The sequence below is a fragment of the Manis pentadactyla genome, chromosome 3 (genome assembly GCF_030020395.1).
Source record: "Manis pentadactyla isolate mManPen7 chromosome 3, mManPen7.hap1, whole genome shotgun sequence".
Taxonomy (NCBI): Eukaryota; Metazoa; Chordata; class Mammalia; order Pholidota; family Manidae; genus Manis; species Manis pentadactyla.
Window position 1 is genome coordinate 201,501,006 of NC_080021.1, and position 18,802 is coordinate 201,519,807.

Below are 18,802 nucleotides of genomic sequence, written 5' to 3' on the forward strand. Positions count from 1 at the left end.
GAATTATCATGTATATAATTGTTGAATTACTATGTTGTACACCTGAAACTAATGTAATGTAATACTGTGTGTCAACTACCCTTCAATAAAAAATAATTATCTAAAAAAAAAAAAAGAAAAGAAAAAATTTCAGGATTTTGATGTTGGGTTGTGTAAGGCTTGCAGAGAGGCGTGGTGGATATAGCTTATGTCATGGAGCGTTGGTCTTATGGGTTTGTGTGCATTTGTACATTTTATTAGTGTATATACTTACACCACTGTGCATTCTAGGTATATAAATAAAATCTAAGGTTGCCGCAATGAAGAGCATAGAGTAAAAATAGGAATTACTGAAATAGGGAAATAAAGGATGAGTAAAAGACTTGGGAGACTAATACAACACTTGCAAGCATATTTATATAATCACAATCACAAAGGTTTGAAATATTAATGATTTTAGAACTTGTAGAATATAGTGATCCACAAGTAAGGAAACATGTGATTTTTAATTTCAACACCAAAAAAACCCTACAAAGTCTCATGCAATCCAGATTGCTCATTCCCCTTAAAGACTTGTTAAAGGTGGGTTTCCAATCATTCACTTTCAAGAAACCCAATCACTGGAAACTCGGGGAAAAAACATTGTTCTTTGCAGCGGAGGCCACGACAGGTGTATACATGTATCTACCTACCAAGACAGATATATAAAAACATACGGGTATATATGTGGCGTTTTATTTTTTCAAGTAAAACAGGAAAACATGGAGGGGTGAAAAGGCTCATTACGTCCTTCCGATAATCTGAGCCACCAGAAGAAATTAAGTGCTTTACCCTGAATCCTCATCTTCATAGGCTTCTTCTGGAAACGTGGACGCTTTTCCCTGAGCTGGATCCGGGAAGAGCAGAGCTCTGGTCCGTGCCTGAAACTGTGTCCCGGACGGGTGGCCTTCTGTCTAGGCACGGCGGGCAGCTGGTCGCCCTGGCGTGCACGGTGCCGCCCCAGCTCTTGCCCAGGAGTTGGCCGCGCAGTGGGGATTGGCTACAGTGCAGAACGGACTGGACCCAGAGAAACCAGACGGCGTTCCCGGGGTGCGCGCCCGCCAAAGTCGCGGGGCCGCCGGCAGGGGGCGCTGCGGGCCAGCGCTGCGCGCACAGCTGGGTGTCCAGCGCGGCGACCGCCCATTGCAGGGCGGCCCCCGCGTGCGTCAGCTGCCAGGTGAGCCAGGCGCGCTGCGAGGCCGTCGGCTCTGTGCCGCGGGCGGGTACCGGCAGGTAGGCGCCCCCCGGAGATCGCAGCTCGCGCAGGGCCACCTCCAGCGCGTTCATGTGGTTGAAGAGCCTGGACGTGATGCCTGCAATGGTCGCGCGGGCTTCTGGCGACAGGTGGCGGCAGAGTTTTGGGCATATGGGCCTGGCCTCCCGGCGGTCCTGGCAACATCCCCAATCGGTGGTCGTCACTGATGATCTGGGCGGGGTTCTGCTCTCCTCGCGTCGCCAGGGACTCTGGGCAGAACCTGCCAGGAGAGAGAATGGGAGGTGTTCCGGGGAGTGCGCACAGCCTTTGGGGATTCTTTGCCAAGGTCATCACCGCCCCTGCCCCTTCCAGCCTCTCCCCCAGCCCACCCCCCTCCTCTCCCCACCGCCTGACTCTGGTGGCCCCCTCCAGGATCTGGGGAAACTGGTGCCAAGTCCTGCCCGCCTTCGTCTCAGCCCTTTAGGGGTTAGGAGCGTCTCACCAGGGTCGGTGCCCATCTCCTCCCTAGGCGCTGGGTTTGCCACTCTGGACCCGCGCCCATAACGCCGCCTCTGCAAAAGCCCAGCCCGGAAACCTACCTGCTTCACCGTGATGTCCTGCCCTGGTGGAGCCAGGCTTGTCATCTCCTGTCCCTTGGGCCGGTGATGGTCGTGACCTCACCTTCTCATCCCCTTCTCCATTATCTGTGTGGCGTCTGCAGGGGCAGCCATCGGGGCTTTCCCCTCTCTTATGACAGGAGCCACTGGCCACCTGGCTCTTCCCAGTGATCACTGTGGATGGAGAAAAGGACGTTAATGAGCGGTCCCTGAGCTATCACTGGAATCTGGGGGACAGTGGATTAGAGAAGGTTCCAAATCAGACCCCAGCTCCCTAATAAGCTCACCCCCAAAGACCAGTTCCTTCAGCTGCCCACAGCCTCCATGGGCAGCTCCCCAGGGCCTGGTCTTGCCTGTCACTCCTGATGGGCCTGAGTTACCTGGCATCTCCAGCAACCCCCCCCTCAAGTCCAGACCCAGAGGATGGCTCAGCTGCCCGAGCACAGGGCCCCAGGCATCTGGCCTTCACCTTGGGTTTCCCTCACCACGCTCAGCAGGTGTGAAGTGCAAAATTTCTGGGACCTGCTGTTTTGCCCAAACCGTCCCAACCATCACTCCAAATCAGTCTCCACGAAAAAGAAAATCTAAACTCCTACCTCCTCTGCCATGTAAGGCTTCTCCTGTCTCCTCCATTCCCTTCTTTCTCTGGCTTTCATAGTGATGCCGATCTCCCTTCTTTATTTTATTTTATTTATTTATTTTGGTATCATTAATCTACAATTACATGAAGGACATTATGTTTACTAGGCTTCCCCCTTCACCAAGTCCCTCCCCACATACCCCTTCACAGTCACTGTCCATCAACGTAGTAAGATGCTGTAAAATCACTACTTGTCTTCTCTGTGTTGCACAGCCCTCCCCATGACCCCCACACTATACATGTTAACCGAATGCCCCCTTTCTTTTTTCCCACCCTTATCCCTCCCTTCCCACCCATCCTTCCCAGTCCCTTTCCCTCTGGTAACTGTTAGTCCATTCTTGGGTTCTGTGATTCTGCTGCTGTTTTGTTCCTTCAGTTTTCCTTTGTTCTTATACTCCACATATGAGTGAAATCATTTGGTACTTGTCTTTCTCTGCCTGGCTTATTTCACTGAGCATAATACCCTCTAGCTCCATCCATGTTGTTGCAAATGGTAGGATCTGGTTTTTTCTTATAGCTGAGTAATATTCCATTGTGTATATGTACCACATCTTTATCCATTCATCTACTGATGGACATTTAGGTTGCTTCCATATCTTAGCTATTGTAAATAGTGCAACAATAAACATAGGGGTGCATCTGTCTTTTTCAAACTGGAGTGCTGCATTCTTAGGGTAAATTCCTAGAAGTGGAATTCCTGGGTCAAATGGTAAGTCTATTTTGAGCATTTTGAGGAAACTCCATACTGCTTTCCACAATGGTTGAACTAATTTACATTCCCACCAGCAGTGTAGGAGGGTTCCCCTTTCTCCACAACCTCACCAACATTTGTTGTTGTTTGTCTTTTAGATGGTAGCCATCCTTACTGGTGTGAGATGATATCTCATTGTGGTTTTAATTTGCATTTCTCTGATGACAAGCGATGTGGAGCATCTTTTCATGTGTCTGTTGGCCATCTAAATTTCTTCTTTAGAGAACTGTCTGTTCAGCTCCTCTGCCCATTTTTTAATTGGATTATTTGCTTTTTGTTTGTTGAGGTGTGTGAGCTCTTTATATATTTTGGATGTCAACCCTTTATCGGATCTGTCATTTATTAATATATTCTCCCATACTGTAGGATACCTTTTTGTTCTATTGATGGTGTCCTTTGCTGTACAGAAGCTTTTCAGCTTGATATAGTCCCACTTGTTCATTTTTGCTTTTGTTTCCCTTGCCCAGGGAGATATGTTCAAGAAGAGGTCACTCATGTTTATGTCTAAGAGATTTTTGCCTATGTTTTTTTCTAAGAGTTTTATGGTTTCATGACTTATGTTCAAGTCTTTGATCCATTTCGAATTTACTTTTGTGTATGGGGTTAGACAGTGATCCAGTTTCATTCTCTTACATGTAGCTGTCCAGTTTTGCCAGCACCAGTTGTTGAAGAGGCTGTCATTTCCCCATTGTATGTCCATGGCCCCTTTATCCAATATATGTTTGGGTTAATGTCTGGAGTCTATATTCTGTTCCATTGGTCTGTGGCTCTGTTCTTGTGCCAGTACCAAATTGTCTTGATTACTGTGGCTTTGTAGTAGAGCTTGAAGTTGGGGAGTGAGATCCCCCCCACTTTATTCTTCCTTCTCAGGATTGCTTTAGCTATTTGGGGTCTTTGGTGTTTCCATATGAATTTTTGAACTATTTGTTCCAGTTCATTGAAGAATGCTGTTGGTAATTTGATAGGGATTGCTTAGAATCTGTATATTGTTTTGGGCAGGATGGCCATTTTGACAATATTAATTCTTCCTAGCAGGAGCATGGGGTGAGTTTCCATTTGTTAGTGACCTCTTTAATTTCTCTTAAGAGTGTCTTATAGTTTTCAGGGTATAGGTCTTTCACTTCCTGGTTAGGTTTATTCCTAGGTATTTTATTCTTTTTGATGCTATTATGAATGGAATTGTCTTCCTGATTTCTCTTTCTATTAGTTCATTGTTAGTGTATAGGAAAGCCACAGATTTCTGTCTGTTAATTTTGTATCCTGCAACTTTGCTGAATCCCGATATTAGTTCTAGTGGTTTCAGAGTGGAGTCTTTAGGGTTTCTTATGTACAATATCATGTCATCTGCAAATAGTGACAGTTTAACTTCTTCTTTACCAATCTGGATTCCTTGTATTTCTTTGCTTTGTCTAATTGCCATGGCTAGGACTTCCAGCACTATGTTGAATAACAGTGGGGAGAGGGGGCATCCCTGTCCTGTTCCCAAGCGCAGAGGAAAAGTTTTCAGCTTCTAGCTGTTCAGTATGATGTTGGCTGTGGGTTTATCTTATATGGCCTTTATTATGTTGAGGTACTTGTCCTCTATACCCATTTTGTTGAGCTTTTTGGATGTTAAATTTTGAATGGATGTTGAATTTTGTCAAATGCTTTTTCAGCATCTATGGAGATGATCATGTGGTTTTTGTCTTTCTTTTTGTTGATGTGGTGGATGATGTTGATGGACTTTCGAATGTTGTACCATCCTTGCATCCCTGGGATGAATCCCACTTGGTCATGGTGTATGATCCTTTTGATGTATTTTTGAATTCGGTTTGCTAATATTTTGTTGAGTATTTTTGCATCTACGTTCATCAGGGATATTGGTCTGTAGTTTTCTTTTTTGGTGGGGTCTTTGCCTGGTTTTGGTATTAGGGTGATGTTGGCTTCATAGAATGAGTTTGGGCATATTCCCTCCTCTTCTATTTTTTGGAAAACTTTAAGGAGAATGGGTATTATGTCTTCTCTGTATGTCTGATAAAATTCTGAGGTAAATCCATCTGACCCGGGGGTTTTGTTCTTTGGTAGTTTTTTGATTACTGCTTCAATTTCATTGCTGGTAATTGGTCTGTTTTGATTTTCTGTTTCTTTCTGGGTCAGTCTTGGAAGGTTGTATTTTTCTAGGAAGTTGTCCATTTCTCCTAGGTTTCCCAGCTTGTTAGCATATAGGCTTTCATAATATTCTCTAATAATTATTTGTATTTCTGTGGGGTCCGTCGTGATTTTTCCTTTCTCGTTTCTGATTCTGTTGATTTGTGTTGACTCTCTTTTCCTCTTAATAAGTCTGGCTAGAGGCTTATCTATTTTGTTTATTTTCTCGAAGAACCAGCTCTTGGTTTCATTGATTTTTGCTATTGTTTTATTCTTCTCAATTTTATTTATTTCTTCTCTGATCTTTATTATGTCCCTCTTTCTGCTGACCTTAGGCCTCATTTGCTCTTCTTTTTCCAATTTCGATAACTGTGACATTAGACCATTCATTTGGGCTTGTTCTTCCTTCTTTAAATATGCTTGGATTGCTATATACTTTCCTCTTAAGACTGCTTTTGCTGTGTCCCACAGTAGTTTGGGCTTTGTGTTGTTGTCATTTGTTTCCATATATTACTGGATCTCCATTTTAATTTGGTCATCGGTCCATTGATTATTTAGGAGCGTGTTGTTAAGCCTCCATGTGTTTGTGAGCCTTTTTGCTTTCTTTGTACAGTTTATTTCTTGTTTTATGCCTTTGTGGTCTGAAAAGTTAGTTGGTAGGATTTCAATCTTTTGGAATTTTCTGAGGCTCTTTTTGTGGCCTAGTAGGTGGTCTATTCTGGAGAATGTTCCATGTGCACTTGAGAAGAATGTGTATTCTGCTACTTTTGGATGCAGAGTTCTATAGATGTCTATTAGGCCCATCTGTTCTAGTGTGTTGTTCAGTGCCTCTGTGTCCTTACTTATTTTCTGTCTGGTGGATCTGTCCTTTGGAGTGAGTGGTGTGTTGAAGTCTCCCAAAATGAATGCATTGCATTCTATTTCCTCCTTTAATTCTGTTAGTATTTGTTTCACATATGTTGGTGCTCCTGTATTGGGTGCATGTATATTTATAATGGTTATATCCTCTTGTTGGACTGAGCCCTTTATCATTATGTAATGTCCTTCTGTATCTCTTGTTACCTTCTTTGTTTTGAAATCTATTTTCTCTGATCTAGTATTGCAGCACCTGGTTTTTTCTCTCTGTTGTTTGCATGAAATATCTTTTTCCATCCCTTGACTTTTAGTCTGTGCATGTCTTTGGGTTTGAGGTGAGTCTCTTGTAAGCAGCATATAGATGGGTCTTGCTTTTTTATCCATTCTATTACTCTGTGTCTTTTGATTGCTGCATTCAGTCCATTTACATTTAGGGTGATTATTGAAAGATATGTACTTATTGCCATTGCAGGCTTTAAGTTTGTGGTTACCAAAGGTTCAGGGTTAGCTTCTTTACTATCTTACTGTCTAACTTAACTCGCTTATTGAGCTATTATAAACACGGTCTGATGATTCTTTATTTCTCTCCCTTCTTATTCCTCCTCCTCCCTTCTTCATATGTTGGGTGTTTTGTTCTGTGCTCTTTTTAGCAGTGCTCCCATCTAGAGCAGTCCCTGTAAGATGCCCTGTAGAGGTGGTTTGTGGGAGGCAAATTCCCTCAACTTTTGCTTGTCTGGGAATTGTTTAATCCCTCCTTCATATTTAAATGATAATCGTGCTGGATACAGTATCCTTGGTTCAAGGCCCTTCTGTTTCATTGCATTAAATATATCATGCCATTCTCTTCTGGCCTGTAAGGTTTCTGTTGAGAAGTCTGATGATAGCCTGATGGGTTTTCATTTGTAGGTGACCTTTTTTTTCTCTCTGGCTGCCTTTAATACTCTGTCCTTTTCTTTAATCTTTGCCATTTTAATTATTATGTGTCTTGGTGTTGCCCTCCTTGGATTCCTTGTCATGGGAGTTCTGTGTGCCTCTGTGGTCTGAGAGGCCATTTCCTCCCCTAGTTTGGGGAAGTTTTTCAGCAATTATTTCTTCAAAGACACTTTCTATCCCTTTTTCTCTCTCTTCTTTTCTGGTACCCCTATAATGCAGATATTATTCTGTTTCAATTGGTCACACAGTTCTCTTAATATTCTTTCATTCCTGGAGATCCTTTTATCTCTCTGCATCAGCTTCTCTGCCTTCCTGTTCTCTGTTTTCTAGTCCATTAATGGTCTCTTGCATCTCGTCCATTCTGCTTTGAAGTCCTTCCAGAGATTGTTTTATTTCTGTATTCTCCCTCCTTAGTTCTTGCTTATATCTCTGCAGGTCCATCAGCATGGTTATGACTTTTGTTTTGAATTCTTTTTCAGGAAGATTGGTTAAATCTATCTCCCCAGGTTCCTTCTCAGGGGAAGATGTAGAAGATGTCGAAGCTGTCTGGGTTAGTCTTGTCTGGATCAAATTTTTTTTGCCTTTTATGTTAATAGATGCAGTGGTGAGCTATTGACTCGTCTGTCAGCTGGGAGAGCCAAGACTCTTTCCACTTGGCTCCTGGCCTTTCTTTACTCGGACAACTGCGACCCCTCGTGGCTTGTGTTGGGCAATTGCATGTAGACTGGGTCTCTGTATCTTGCCCGGCCGGTATGGAGGAAGCTCCCTTGCAGTGGGCGTGGCCAGCCTCAGGCTGCTGCTCTGCTGTGGCGGGGCCCTGGAGGGGTAATGGACGGGGGGCTGTTTGGCTGTTTACCGCCGTGAGGGGTCTCAGAGCTGTTGCCCAGGGGTTAGTGAGCCTGGAGTTCCTTGGGTTTCCAGCTGCTGGGCTGTGACCCGGGACGCTTCCGTCCAGCTGTGGGGTCCCTGTCCCTTTAAGACTTTCAAAAAGCACTCGCTTTTCTTTGTCCCAGGGGCACCGGCTGCGGGGACCCGCTCACAGGTCTTACTGTCCTGTTTCCCTAGTTTCTGGCACCCCACGCACGCACTGTGTGTCTGCGGTCCGGTGCGGATGGCTGGGGCTGGGTGTTCAGCAGTCCTGGGCTTCCTCTTCCTTCCGCTCCGACTCCTCTCCTCTCGCCGGGAGCTGGGGTGTGGGGCGCTCGGGTCCCGCTGGGCCGGGGCTTGTATCTTACCCCTTTCACCAGGCGCTGGGTTCTCGCGGATGTGGATGTGGTCTGGCTGTTGTCCTGTGTCTTCTGGTCTCTGTTTTAGGTATAGTTGTATTTGTTGTATTTTCAAAAACAGATATGTTTTTGGGAGGAGATTCCCACTGTCCTACTCACTCCGCCATCTTGGCTACACCTCTCCTGATCTCCCTTTTTTACAAAGGACAGGTTTGCCATGGAATAAATCCTTTCATAATCCCTGTGGGGGCGACCCTGTCTTTCTGGGTGCTCCTGGTCGGGCTGCCTGCCACTTGTAGACCCTTCCATTTCATCCATGTTTCTCACCTGAGACGTAGGTCTAGAGGCCTGAAGAGAGGACCAGGCAATGACCAGGCGGGCAGAAGATATGGCTTTTTATAAGGCCCCAGGGTCCTCTACAGGGTCCCATCACCACTATCTGGAGGGCTATGACCACACCCAAAGTGGGAGGGGTGAATTGATGCTCTTAGGCAAGTTGTAGGTATTCAGCTTTCTTGGTCCCTATGACTCTTTAGCTGCTAATTTCTGAGCATTTTTCCTGCATGGCAATACGCAGAGGCAGTCAGTTCTGTGCTGCATGTTGACAAAGTGTAATATTTTGTTGTTTGTTTCTAGTGGACTTTTTTCTGCTTGTTTCAACAGTTATGTTTGTTTGTGTGTGTAATCAGTACATACTATGCTGGGGTTAGCAAAGTGTTGGTGTAAAGGACAAAATACTTTTGAGTTTGTTGGACATGCATTCTCCATGGCCATTACTCAATTCTGCCATTGTGGCAGAAGTGCCACCATAGACTGTATGGATCGAAAGAGTGTGGCTATGCTCTGAATAAATGTTTTTTACAAAATAGGCAGTGACAGACATTCAGCCCAAACACCATAGTGTGCAGACCTCTGCTGTCTATAACATAATCAAGTTTTGAATGTGTTCTTCTCAACTTCTTCATCTTATTTCCGTTGTCCATCAAACAAGTACTGCCATAGGCTCATGAAAATCCTGCCAGGCTGTGCTGTCTAAAAGCTTCTCCCTTCCTCTCTGATAAGGACACAACTCTATAAAGGACTATGGGAAAAATTCTAAGAAAGAGGGTAGAATCATACCTATGAGTCCCAGGCCATCATCTCTAACACATCAGAAAGCCATGCATAAATAGTTCCATCAAAAAGGAAGATTTGTAATCTCACTTACTAGGAAAGTCCGAGCAGTAGGACTGGTCTTGGCTTGATTAATTCAGAGCCTGGGTAAGTTCATCTAAATCCCAGGCTCTTTCCAAATGTTGCTTTAACATTCCAGGCGCATTGGTTTATTCTCTGAGACTGACTGTCCTCATGATCCCAAGCCCCCTGCCGGAGTGTCTCTCGTCACCCGCAGGAGGCCTTGTCCAGAGCACATTTGGGATTATCACCATCCCATGTCTCTTCATCAGAAAGAAGGCAGGTTCTAAGACACACGTGGAATATTGCTGCCTCCTTCTCCAAAATGACCCAAGTACAACCCCAGGTCCACCCCTTCAGCTTCCCATCATGGCAGCTTTAGGGGCCAGATGCTGCCTGTTGTGGGAACTGGATGCTTGGTTTGCCACTTGGTCCTGGGGCTCACATCCCCACCTCTCCAAACACCTAGCCCTAAAAGCTGGCCCCTTTGCCCTGAAGTTCCTGTGCTGGACTCAGGCAGGTCCTTCCCTCTCCCTTGGGCTGGGGATTGTTCTGGTGAGCACCTGCAAGGTTGCTTTCCCACCACCTGGGCCTGGCTTTGCCTGGTTGGCGCATTCTGGGAACAGTGGCCCAAGGTGTGCAGTGGAAGCATGTCCTGGACATATTTGTTGTCTCCAACTGGGGACAGTGTAGTTGGAGGTGGGGTAACTGGATTGTTTATCTTGGAAACAGTGTGAATGGGCAGAAGGGATGGCGTGGGGAAGACTGCATTGCACAGCTGCTCCATGTAAACAGCTTGCAGCCCCTCAGTGGGACCCGCAAGCCAGACGGCGGCTGCCTATGGCCAATGAAACCAGCACAAATCAATCAGAATCTCTTCTTATGAATTAGATTCGAGGAGTCACATTAATGAGAGTGTTCTGTGGTTGCTGAGGTTTATGGAGTTCTTACATGTTCTGCGCCTTTGTTAACTGTTACTTAGAATCTGTGATTCTGTTTTTTATCTTATATTTTGTGAGTGTGAATGATTATATCCCTGCAATAATTTTAAAAACAAATATAATTCTTAAGATTTTTATTACCTATGTATTTTTAAATTTTTGTGTATTTTATAATATGGACAATACCTTACAACCATAGTATAAAATGTATATAGTAATGTAATTAAAAATAAATATATTAATGGTATCTTTTCAAATTTTGGGGGAAGGAGTGTAACAGAAGTGAGAGATTCAGAAGGGAACCCCAACCCTGTGTGGATCTGGGCCCGTGGGAGGGAGGGGACTTGAGTCATGTAACCCGCCTGGCCTTGGTTCCCTGCTCTCCGCTAATCTGCCCTGGGTCCCCAGTCTGACCGCCATGTAGCAGCTGTGGCTGCCGGGCAAGTCCCTTCCTTACTCTGAGCCTCACACCTCCCACGGCTCCTGAGCCAGAGGAGAGGAGATCGTGCAGAGAGTGAGTGTGAAAACCCGCAGGGTGCAATGTGGAAGTCAGTGCCTCTTCTCCACCTGTGCCTGCATCAACCTGGCCTGTTTTCCAGATGCCATGGCATGTTTTGCCGCACAGCTTAGTAGCTGAATAAGTTGACACCAGTGGGGAGGTCCTAGCTGGACCCCAGCCCTGCCTTTTGTTAGCATCAAGACCTTAGCCAGCAACACAGCCCCTGTGTTCTCTAGTTCCTCTTCTGTAATATGAGAATGATCCCCACAGCTGCTGCAGAGGGACTGTGGGATTGACAAGCCCAGGAGAGGCACAGAGTTGTGCCTGGCAGAAATAACCAGTGCTGCTGGGAACAGAAAGGGAGAAGTGGTCCTAATACCTAGGGAAGGAGGGGATGCTAAAGAGGCCTCTGGGTCCTTGGAAAAAACTTTTTCTACAGAGGTGGTAGCTTCACAGTGTAGTCAGAGTGTGAAAATCCATTACACTATGACTTTAAGATATTTATGCTTTTTGTCAGTACATTATACTCTCCAAAGAATTTTTAAAAAATACTGCTGTGAATTAGAAAAGAAAATCATGGAAAAAATTCAGACCTCCATACGTTGAGCTGGTGTCCAAATCTGTATCATGGGGAGGAAAGAGGAACCATCTAGTATCAGGCTTATAGGTAAAGTAAGGAGAGACTGCTCTAGGGGCGTGTGTGTGTGTGTAAAACAGGAAGCTGCACAGAAGGGTGGAAGGAGGTAGAGACCAGAGGGGTGGTGGATTCTGCTAGGCTGAATGGTGGCAGTGACCTTTGGGTCCCAGGCCCCTTTTAATCTCTTCTCCTGCAATCAAGAACCCTTTATGATTGTCCCATAGCTCTGTGATGTTGGCCTGGCACCCTAGACCGAGCCACACATTCTCTCTGTCCAGTTCCTGAGGTGGCAGCAGGCTTCAGAGAAAGAAGGAAAGGAGCTGGGTTGATCTGCATTTTAGTGAGCCCTGGGGATTGGGTTCTGTCTTTTATTTTTTGGTGGACTTGGATCTTCTTTCTGTCTCATTGCTGAATTCAGGGGCACCCATATTTACCAACATTTGGAAAAGACACATCAACGAGGCGAAGGAGCCCAGGCCCAGGCCAAGAAAGCCACTGGTTCTGTTTCCTTTCCCCTCCCTCTGTCCCAACCAGCACAGGAAGAGAGGAGGCAGCTGGGAATTCTGGGGACAGAGGAGTTCCTGACTCTGGGAACAGGTACTCGCAGTGGGACAAGGGCTCATTCCCAAATGCCACAGACCCCAAAGCTCCCTGAAAGTCACCCACTCCTGCTTCACCGCTGTGACCTGGGATCTTCCCAGCTTGGCGTGTCCGGGAGGCCCGACAGTGGCACAGGACCTGCATTCTCTCCAGAGAAGGTCTGCGTCCCTCTTCCCAGCTAGTTCATGGAGTCCCACGGCCAGCCTTGCATTGACGTGAACAGCAAACCGTCACTAAGGAGCTGGACAAGCCTTGGATGAGCGATAAAGGGCTGTCGTGAAGTCAGGGACGTGGGGGCCTGGGGCCCGGGGGCCCTTTCAGGTTTGCCTGTCCCATTACCCTCCTGGGTGCATGGGGAACCTCCTGTCTCTTGCTGACACCTGCACGAGCCGCCTTTGAGGGTCACTGTCTGGAGCAGTTACAGCAAGACCTCTGCCCTGAGACGTGTGGCAGGGCAGCCACGGAAGCAGACACTGTGTGGGGAGCTGCTTAACTTTGTCATCTTGCACCCATGGGGTCATCACTCACTCTGGCCTCCACCTCCACTGCCTCAGGCACCCCCTCACTTTCCATATTGGCACCTCCTCTTCCTCTTCCTCTTCCTGACCAGAGGGTGTTGAGAAAGGAAAGCAGGAAAGGGTCTGATTAGCAAAACTGAGAGGGAAGAGCACATGTCATTTAGAGCTTAGCCAGGCCCCACCCACTCACAGGAAGTGCAGGTGCTCCCCAGCCACTGAGTGGGGCCTTACACAAAGCTAGGGGCACATCTCCCTGCCAGCCCTGCCCCAGAAAGGAACAGTGCCACACGCCACCTGGATGCAGTGCTGCGTGAGCATTGGTTGGGTAGGTGGTGGCTATGGAGGGTTCTGGGCTGATTGGCGCAGGTCCCAGAATCAGACCAGGGGCTGAGTAATGACCTGCTCTGTCTGGTTTAACTGTAAACTTGACGATGAGGCCTCAGGCTCAGCGCTACCTGGAGGAAGCATGTCCGCCATGCACACTCTTCACGCTGGCTGGCTTGATGGCATTAACACAGGTCATGAGGGTCCCCAGCCGTCACCGGTGACAATGTTCCCCTGGAAGCCACAGAGCACCTTGGGAAATGAGGCAGAGAGTGAAGGAAAGGCAAAGTCACTGGCTGGTGAATGACAAGGACACGGGGGAGCGCAGGGCTCCATCCCTGCCAAGTGCAGTGGGTCACCTCTTTGCACATAAGGACAATGTCGGCTGGAAAGTTTTCAGGCTGTAAGTCCCCCTTCGGACTTGTGCCCTCTTCCTGCCGTTCTTTATGGTGTTGTGCAGGGTTTTGTCCTCCGTGCAAACAACCGACCCTCAGGATGGAGAAGCCCCGTGATCTACTGTGTACTAGAGCCCCGGGTATCTTCGAGGACACCCACTGCTGCTGCTCCACAGGCAGCCCTGCCTTTTGCACAAGCAGCCGTAGTCCCAGGCTCGCCCTGGATCACCACTCAGCCTGCAGAAACCAACTTGCCCTCCACCCCAGTGGAGCTTCTCACACCTGCACATCCATGTCTGGTCAGCCCATGAAAGGGTGGTGGACACACTGCTGAGGGAAGAGGCTTGGGGAAGCAAGTCACCCAAGGGCTGTCCCGGAGTCCCCATGAAACTGGTAGAGTAAAGGACCCCTGGGGCAGCCTGATGTGCTCTTCAGCCCAAGTGCAGAGGCCAGGGGCAGGGCAGCTAGTCCTGAGTGAGTTATTACTCAGATTTGACATAATTGTCCTAGTGCTAATTGCATCATTTCTTCTACATTCATTAGTAAGAAAAGGCCTTCTATCCATTTACACGGACGGGTAGGTAGATAGATCACTGTGGGTTCATCAATTGCCGTTTTTTATAATCTGTTACCATCATTATTTATTCTGATGCTCAAATTCGGCCACTGAAGCTCCTTGGAAAAGGGTCCCCATCCTGTGGCCAGCTCCCAGCATGCTTTGAGCTCTTACTGCTACAGCAGACGCTGCACGTCCACCATGCACCTTCCCCAGCACAGCCCTGTAGCACGACAGTTCTCCGTGGGGAAGTGGTTCTCCTTAGTGTAGACTGGTTACTGAAACCACAATCCGCACACAGGGTGCTCATTGCTCCTCTGTTTCTACTCCCAGGTCCTGTCAGCGCAAGAAGTAGGCAAGTCTGTCTGTGCGTACGTGTATAAAGCACCACACCCACACCAACTCATGCCCGCTGCCTTTCCATGATGTGTCTCCTCTGTGCATTGGTGAGAAGCCTCAGGACAGTACAGACCTAGTACATCCCTTCAAACAGCCAGCCTCCTACTCAGCTTCTCCCCTTGTACCCCCACCTCCCCCCACCACATCACCACCAGGCGCCGCTGTTCTCCAGGCCTCCCTCTGTCCCCCGCCCCAGCACGGCCACACGGGCTGCTCCCATCAGCCACCCCTGCGGTGGGGCCCACCCTCCTTCTGCCACCCCCCTGCGGAGCCCTGTCTCCCGGGGGAAGAAAGGAAGGGAGGGAAGATGGGTGGGAGGGAAGGAGGAAGGGAGGTCCAGTTTTTAAAGAAATCTGTGGCCCCTGCAAAATTATATGGCCACAGTTTTCTCATTCATCTTCTAAGAAAGGCTAATCTGACTGTCACACAGGAAATCGTGCGGTTAGAGAAAACTTTGAAAGGCTTGGGAAAATCTGGAGAAAATTTTGAAGGATTCGAGAAGTTTGCAAATTACTTGTCTGATTTGAACCCAGTCATGATAGCTGCCACTGGTATTAATGCAGCGCGAGTAGCCACCCCTCCACAGCCCAGGTTCAAGGAGAGAGAAGCTGTGACGAGGGCTGCGGGAGCCCTCAGCTCCGGCACCTCCCAGACGGAACCTCTGGGGTGGACCCTGCCGCCGCGCGGGGCAGGAGCGACCGTCCCTGCTAACTCCGGGCGCGGGCGCGGCGCAGAAGGGGGCATGTCGCACAGCGCGCGGGAGACTCTTCAGGGACCAGCGTCTCCGCATGTTTCCCGGTAGAACACAGCTACCCTGTGAAATATGACTCAGTGATGGAAATCATCCCTCCTCATCTACACCTGATTACAGACCACAGTCAGTGATATTTTTAAGGCACGAGGGAAAACAAAGACAAACTGTAAAAACAGAAGTTAAGTACAGTGAGCCCTGGGAAACGGCATGTTAGCTGATTTTCAGACATGATGTTCACGAAGCCAAGCAAATCCCAACACTACAACTATAGCTGTTTCCAGGGCAGGGATTAGAGTGAGTTCCATGAGGTATTGCCTCAAACACAAACTTTAAACTGATGCCAAATGACTACATATAATATAGAGTAATATACACTTGCATGTAAACACCGATTTATCATATTTTATGTTAGTTATAACATGCATGTATACTTATTTATTATGAATTAGGTCATTATGGAGTTTTGGCTGGTATAGCTGTGTCTGGGTTGGCTCTCTAAAAAGTTGGTCATTCTACATCAAAGACAAGATGCAGATTTTACAAAACTATTTTACCTTATAGCTGAGCACTTTCAAAGGACTGGTTTTGTAAAAAACATTCTAATAGAGAGTTGATGTGTTACAACTTGTTCACCTATTCCAAACTATCTTTGCCTTTGTTTCCATGTGCCCTTTAGCAGCAATAACTTACATGTAATACAACTTCAATTTCAATAGAACTTGAATTTGGATTCAATGTTCAATAGAACAATAAAAAATATTCAAGGACTGTGAGATTTTAAACGGATTTTGATCATGGAATTTCCATGTTTCATCATATTTTCCAAAGAAGAAGCTTTTAAAAAAGATCCATTCTGATATTTTAGCTGATGAAGCTTTCTAGAAAGCTTTAAAATCAGATAAAAACAGTAGAAAATTTGCGAGTCTATCATGAACTGAAACTGATGTGTCAAGTCAGGCATGTATGCAACAAGACTGACATGTTAACAACAGAAGAAAGTTCTGTTGACGTTATTGAAACCAAGGAAACACTGAATATGATCTAGCTTATGATTTGCAAAAAGCTACTGACAAAAATGCTAGTAGCCAGCTATATGTAAATAACAATCCCAGCTGATGGACACAAGGTTGTAAAATCCCTTAATTCCACCAGAAAAGCGATCATGTCACAGGGTTCTTTGCGTGTCCTCTACTCACTCAACTGGAAGTTCCAAATATTCGCATATTTTGCCCTGATCGTAGGTATGTTTTCCCTTTCTCTTAATTTATGTTGGGATTTCCCCTCAGAACAACGCTGAATATGGAAATATGTTGCAAGTTATGATTTCTAGCCTCCAAACGCCTCAATAAATGGATATTTTTATAAAATAAATCTTGCTGAAATATTATAGGAGAACGTCAGTAGTAAAACGATGGGAAAAGTCCAGACAATGGAAACCTCTGTGCTCAGAATTCCAGAAAACTGGGGAGATCTCAGCCGGCCGAGCTGGCCCTGGGCAGCGTTGGAAGCGGAGGGGGAAAGGCAGCTTTTTACTCACAATTTCCGCAGCCCCCAGGGGGTCGCGAAACCCGGGGGCGGCGGTCCTGGCGCGCAGCCGGACCTGCAGCGAACCAAACTGGGCTGCTCCCCCCGAGAAGGCGCAGCGCCGCCCAGAGCCAGCACACCTGGCGTTTCCCTTACCCAGTGCGGTGCCAGTTAGTCCGGGGTCGGATCCGGCCCGCGAACCCTCCGCGCTCGCGGTTTAGCGGTGGCGGTACGCCCTCTCGCGGCCGTTTCCTGGAATTGTCGAGGCCCGGGTCTCAACTGATTCCTTGGGAACACTTGGCTCCAGCCATGCCTATTCCCTCCTGGAACGTGCCTTTGAACACGTTTATGCAAAATGTTTATGTTAAATGTTCCAGCAGGGTGGCCAGGGCTTCTCGGGCAGCTGGCCGCTGTGCCTCCCAACAAGTCTGTCTTCCTCCTGTCACTGTGAACTCAGGCCCAGCCACCCCAACTCCCACCTCCAAATTGTCTGAGATCAGAAGCTACTTGTCCCTTACCCAACCTGAAAGCCGATGGGGGTGTCCAGTTGTGTCGGCCCTTTGAAGTCTCGTCACACACACCCCTTCACAAGCTGAAGTGAAAGGTGCTGAGGGAGCAGGAAAAGTCTGGTTTATCTATGTCTCTGGGTGGAGTCTTATACTTCTCATGAAAAAAAACTGCTGAATTTCATGTTTCCATGGGATCTTATATCAATGGTTAAGAAACAAATGAAATTTTAAGTAAATGTACTTCTGCGCAGGTGCAGTGAAGCATCCTAGACGTGTGTGGGTGTCTACCACTCTTTCTCTCCTCTGTGCCCCTCCCCCATCACTTTTGAGAAGCCAAAGCAGGCCTCAGAAATAGCTGAAGTTGGTCTCTTCTGTTCTCTAAGTCCACAGCCCAGGCTGCCCTAAATCTATGCCCTGAACAGAGCACAGACAGAAGACAGCACTCAGCTATTAGAAGGAAAACATACATAAGGAAACAGTACAAACCCGTGCTGATGGGAAAGAGACCTTCTCTTCAAAGGATGCCAGTATCAAGGCTGATAAATTTTGTTGAAGTGTATGCAGACATGGTTTCTGGAGCTTCTCCTATGTGCAGGAAATGGAGGGTGAATTTCCACCTGGCTTGATGGACAATTCTTCCCCATCGCTACATTTTCCCCAGAACAAAGCTTGGCCCAGTTGAGAAAGTGACCTGATTTCCTTGGTCCAATCCTGAGCATCTTGGCTTGGTGCAGAAACTCTCTGGGGCAAGGCAGAGGACTGAACCAGACAGGTTGATCATTAGTCTAGAGTTTTGTGGTGGCATCTCTTATGGTTTCCGATGCACCTGTTTTACCAGCTAGGACTACTCTGGCCCTCGGAGCCTGCCTGACAGCTGCATAATGCTGCACCTATTCTCTCCTTTGATTTGGACAGGAGGCAGCCTTGTGGACACAGGAATTCCAACCTAACAGCTCTTCCTGGAGCTGGAGCAGCTCCTCATTCTGACTTCCCTTGAATGCTGGAACCATCTGCCTATATCCCTCTTTCTTTCCCGGGATCAGCCCCAAGGCCAACCTGTGTCCCTGAGCTTCAGGATTCCCCAGAGCCCATAATGTCCGCTCTGTCTTCATCTAGGCCTGTATTTAGCTGCTACTAACTCAGGTTTTTGCAGTGAATCTTCCTGCCCCTTACCTTTTTTTTTTTTCTAGGACTGAAGCCACTCAAAAGGGCTCATTACCTTTTCACTCATGTTCATTTGCAATGAACCTGAGTGCCATATGGCAGGGTTAGTGGAGTCTCGCTCACAGGATCTTACTGGCCTTGGCAAGGTGGCTCTTCCTTCTGACTTGGGTGTCCAGTCCTTTCTATCCTCTGGTTTGCTCTTCTGCATTGAGAGCAGCTGGGGATACATTCTTTTCCTGGCTCTTTCTTGCAGTCTAAAGCTTAGTGTCCTCCCACTGATACTGGCTCATTTCTCCAGCTTTCCTGTTGGCAACCAGCTTCAGGGAAGCTGCACATCCCCATTGGCCCTGCTCTGGGGATGAGATTCAGAGACACCAGGAGCCAAGCTGTCTGAGGCTAGGGACTGTGCAATAAAGACAGGCCTGGGCCTCGGGCTGGGACTCTGTC

At 47.3% G+C, this 18,802-nt stretch overlaps 1 protein-coding gene across 3 annotated transcripts; it reads right to left on the reverse strand.

Annotated features, from left to right (window-relative positions):
* Positions 1-704: 704 nt before the first annotated feature.
* On the reverse strand, positions 705-17,252 carry LOC130683029 (uncharacterized). 3 transcript variants are annotated; one of them, XM_057498937.1, is made up of 4 exons: positions 17,206-17,252; positions 13,186-13,306; positions 1,813-2,004; positions 705-1,493 (listed from the first exon to the last, which is right to left on the reverse strand). In XM_057498937.1, exons 2-4 carry the CDS (start codon positions 13,205-13,207, stop codon positions 826-828), a joined length of 882 nt encoding a protein of 293 aa, XP_057354920.1. In that variant the 5' UTR covers positions 13,208-13,306; positions 17,206-17,252; the 3' UTR covers positions 705-825. The 3 variants fall into 3 exon arrangements, with proteins under 3 accessions (XP_057354920.1, XP_057354919.1, XP_057354918.1); XM_057498936.1 differs by lacking the exon at positions 17,206-17,252 and adding an exon at positions 16,839-17,132; XM_057498935.1 differs by lacking the exon at positions 17,206-17,252 and adding an exon at positions 16,696-16,830.
* Between the last annotated feature and the right edge of the window lie 1,550 nt (positions 17,253-18,802).

Coding starts and splice junctions, on each gene's coding strand:
- LOC130683029 (XM_057498937.1), bottom strand. CDS start 13,207: ATGGCGGACATGCTTCCTCCAG. Junction 2,005..13,185: donor GGCGGACATGCTTCCTCCAG/GTAGCGCTGAGC, acceptor CTCCATCCACAG/TGATCACTGGGAAGAGCCAG. Junction 1,494..1,812: donor AGGACATCACGGTGAAGCAG/GTAGGTTTCCGG, acceptor CTCTCCTGGCAG/GTTCTGCCCAGAGTCCCTGG.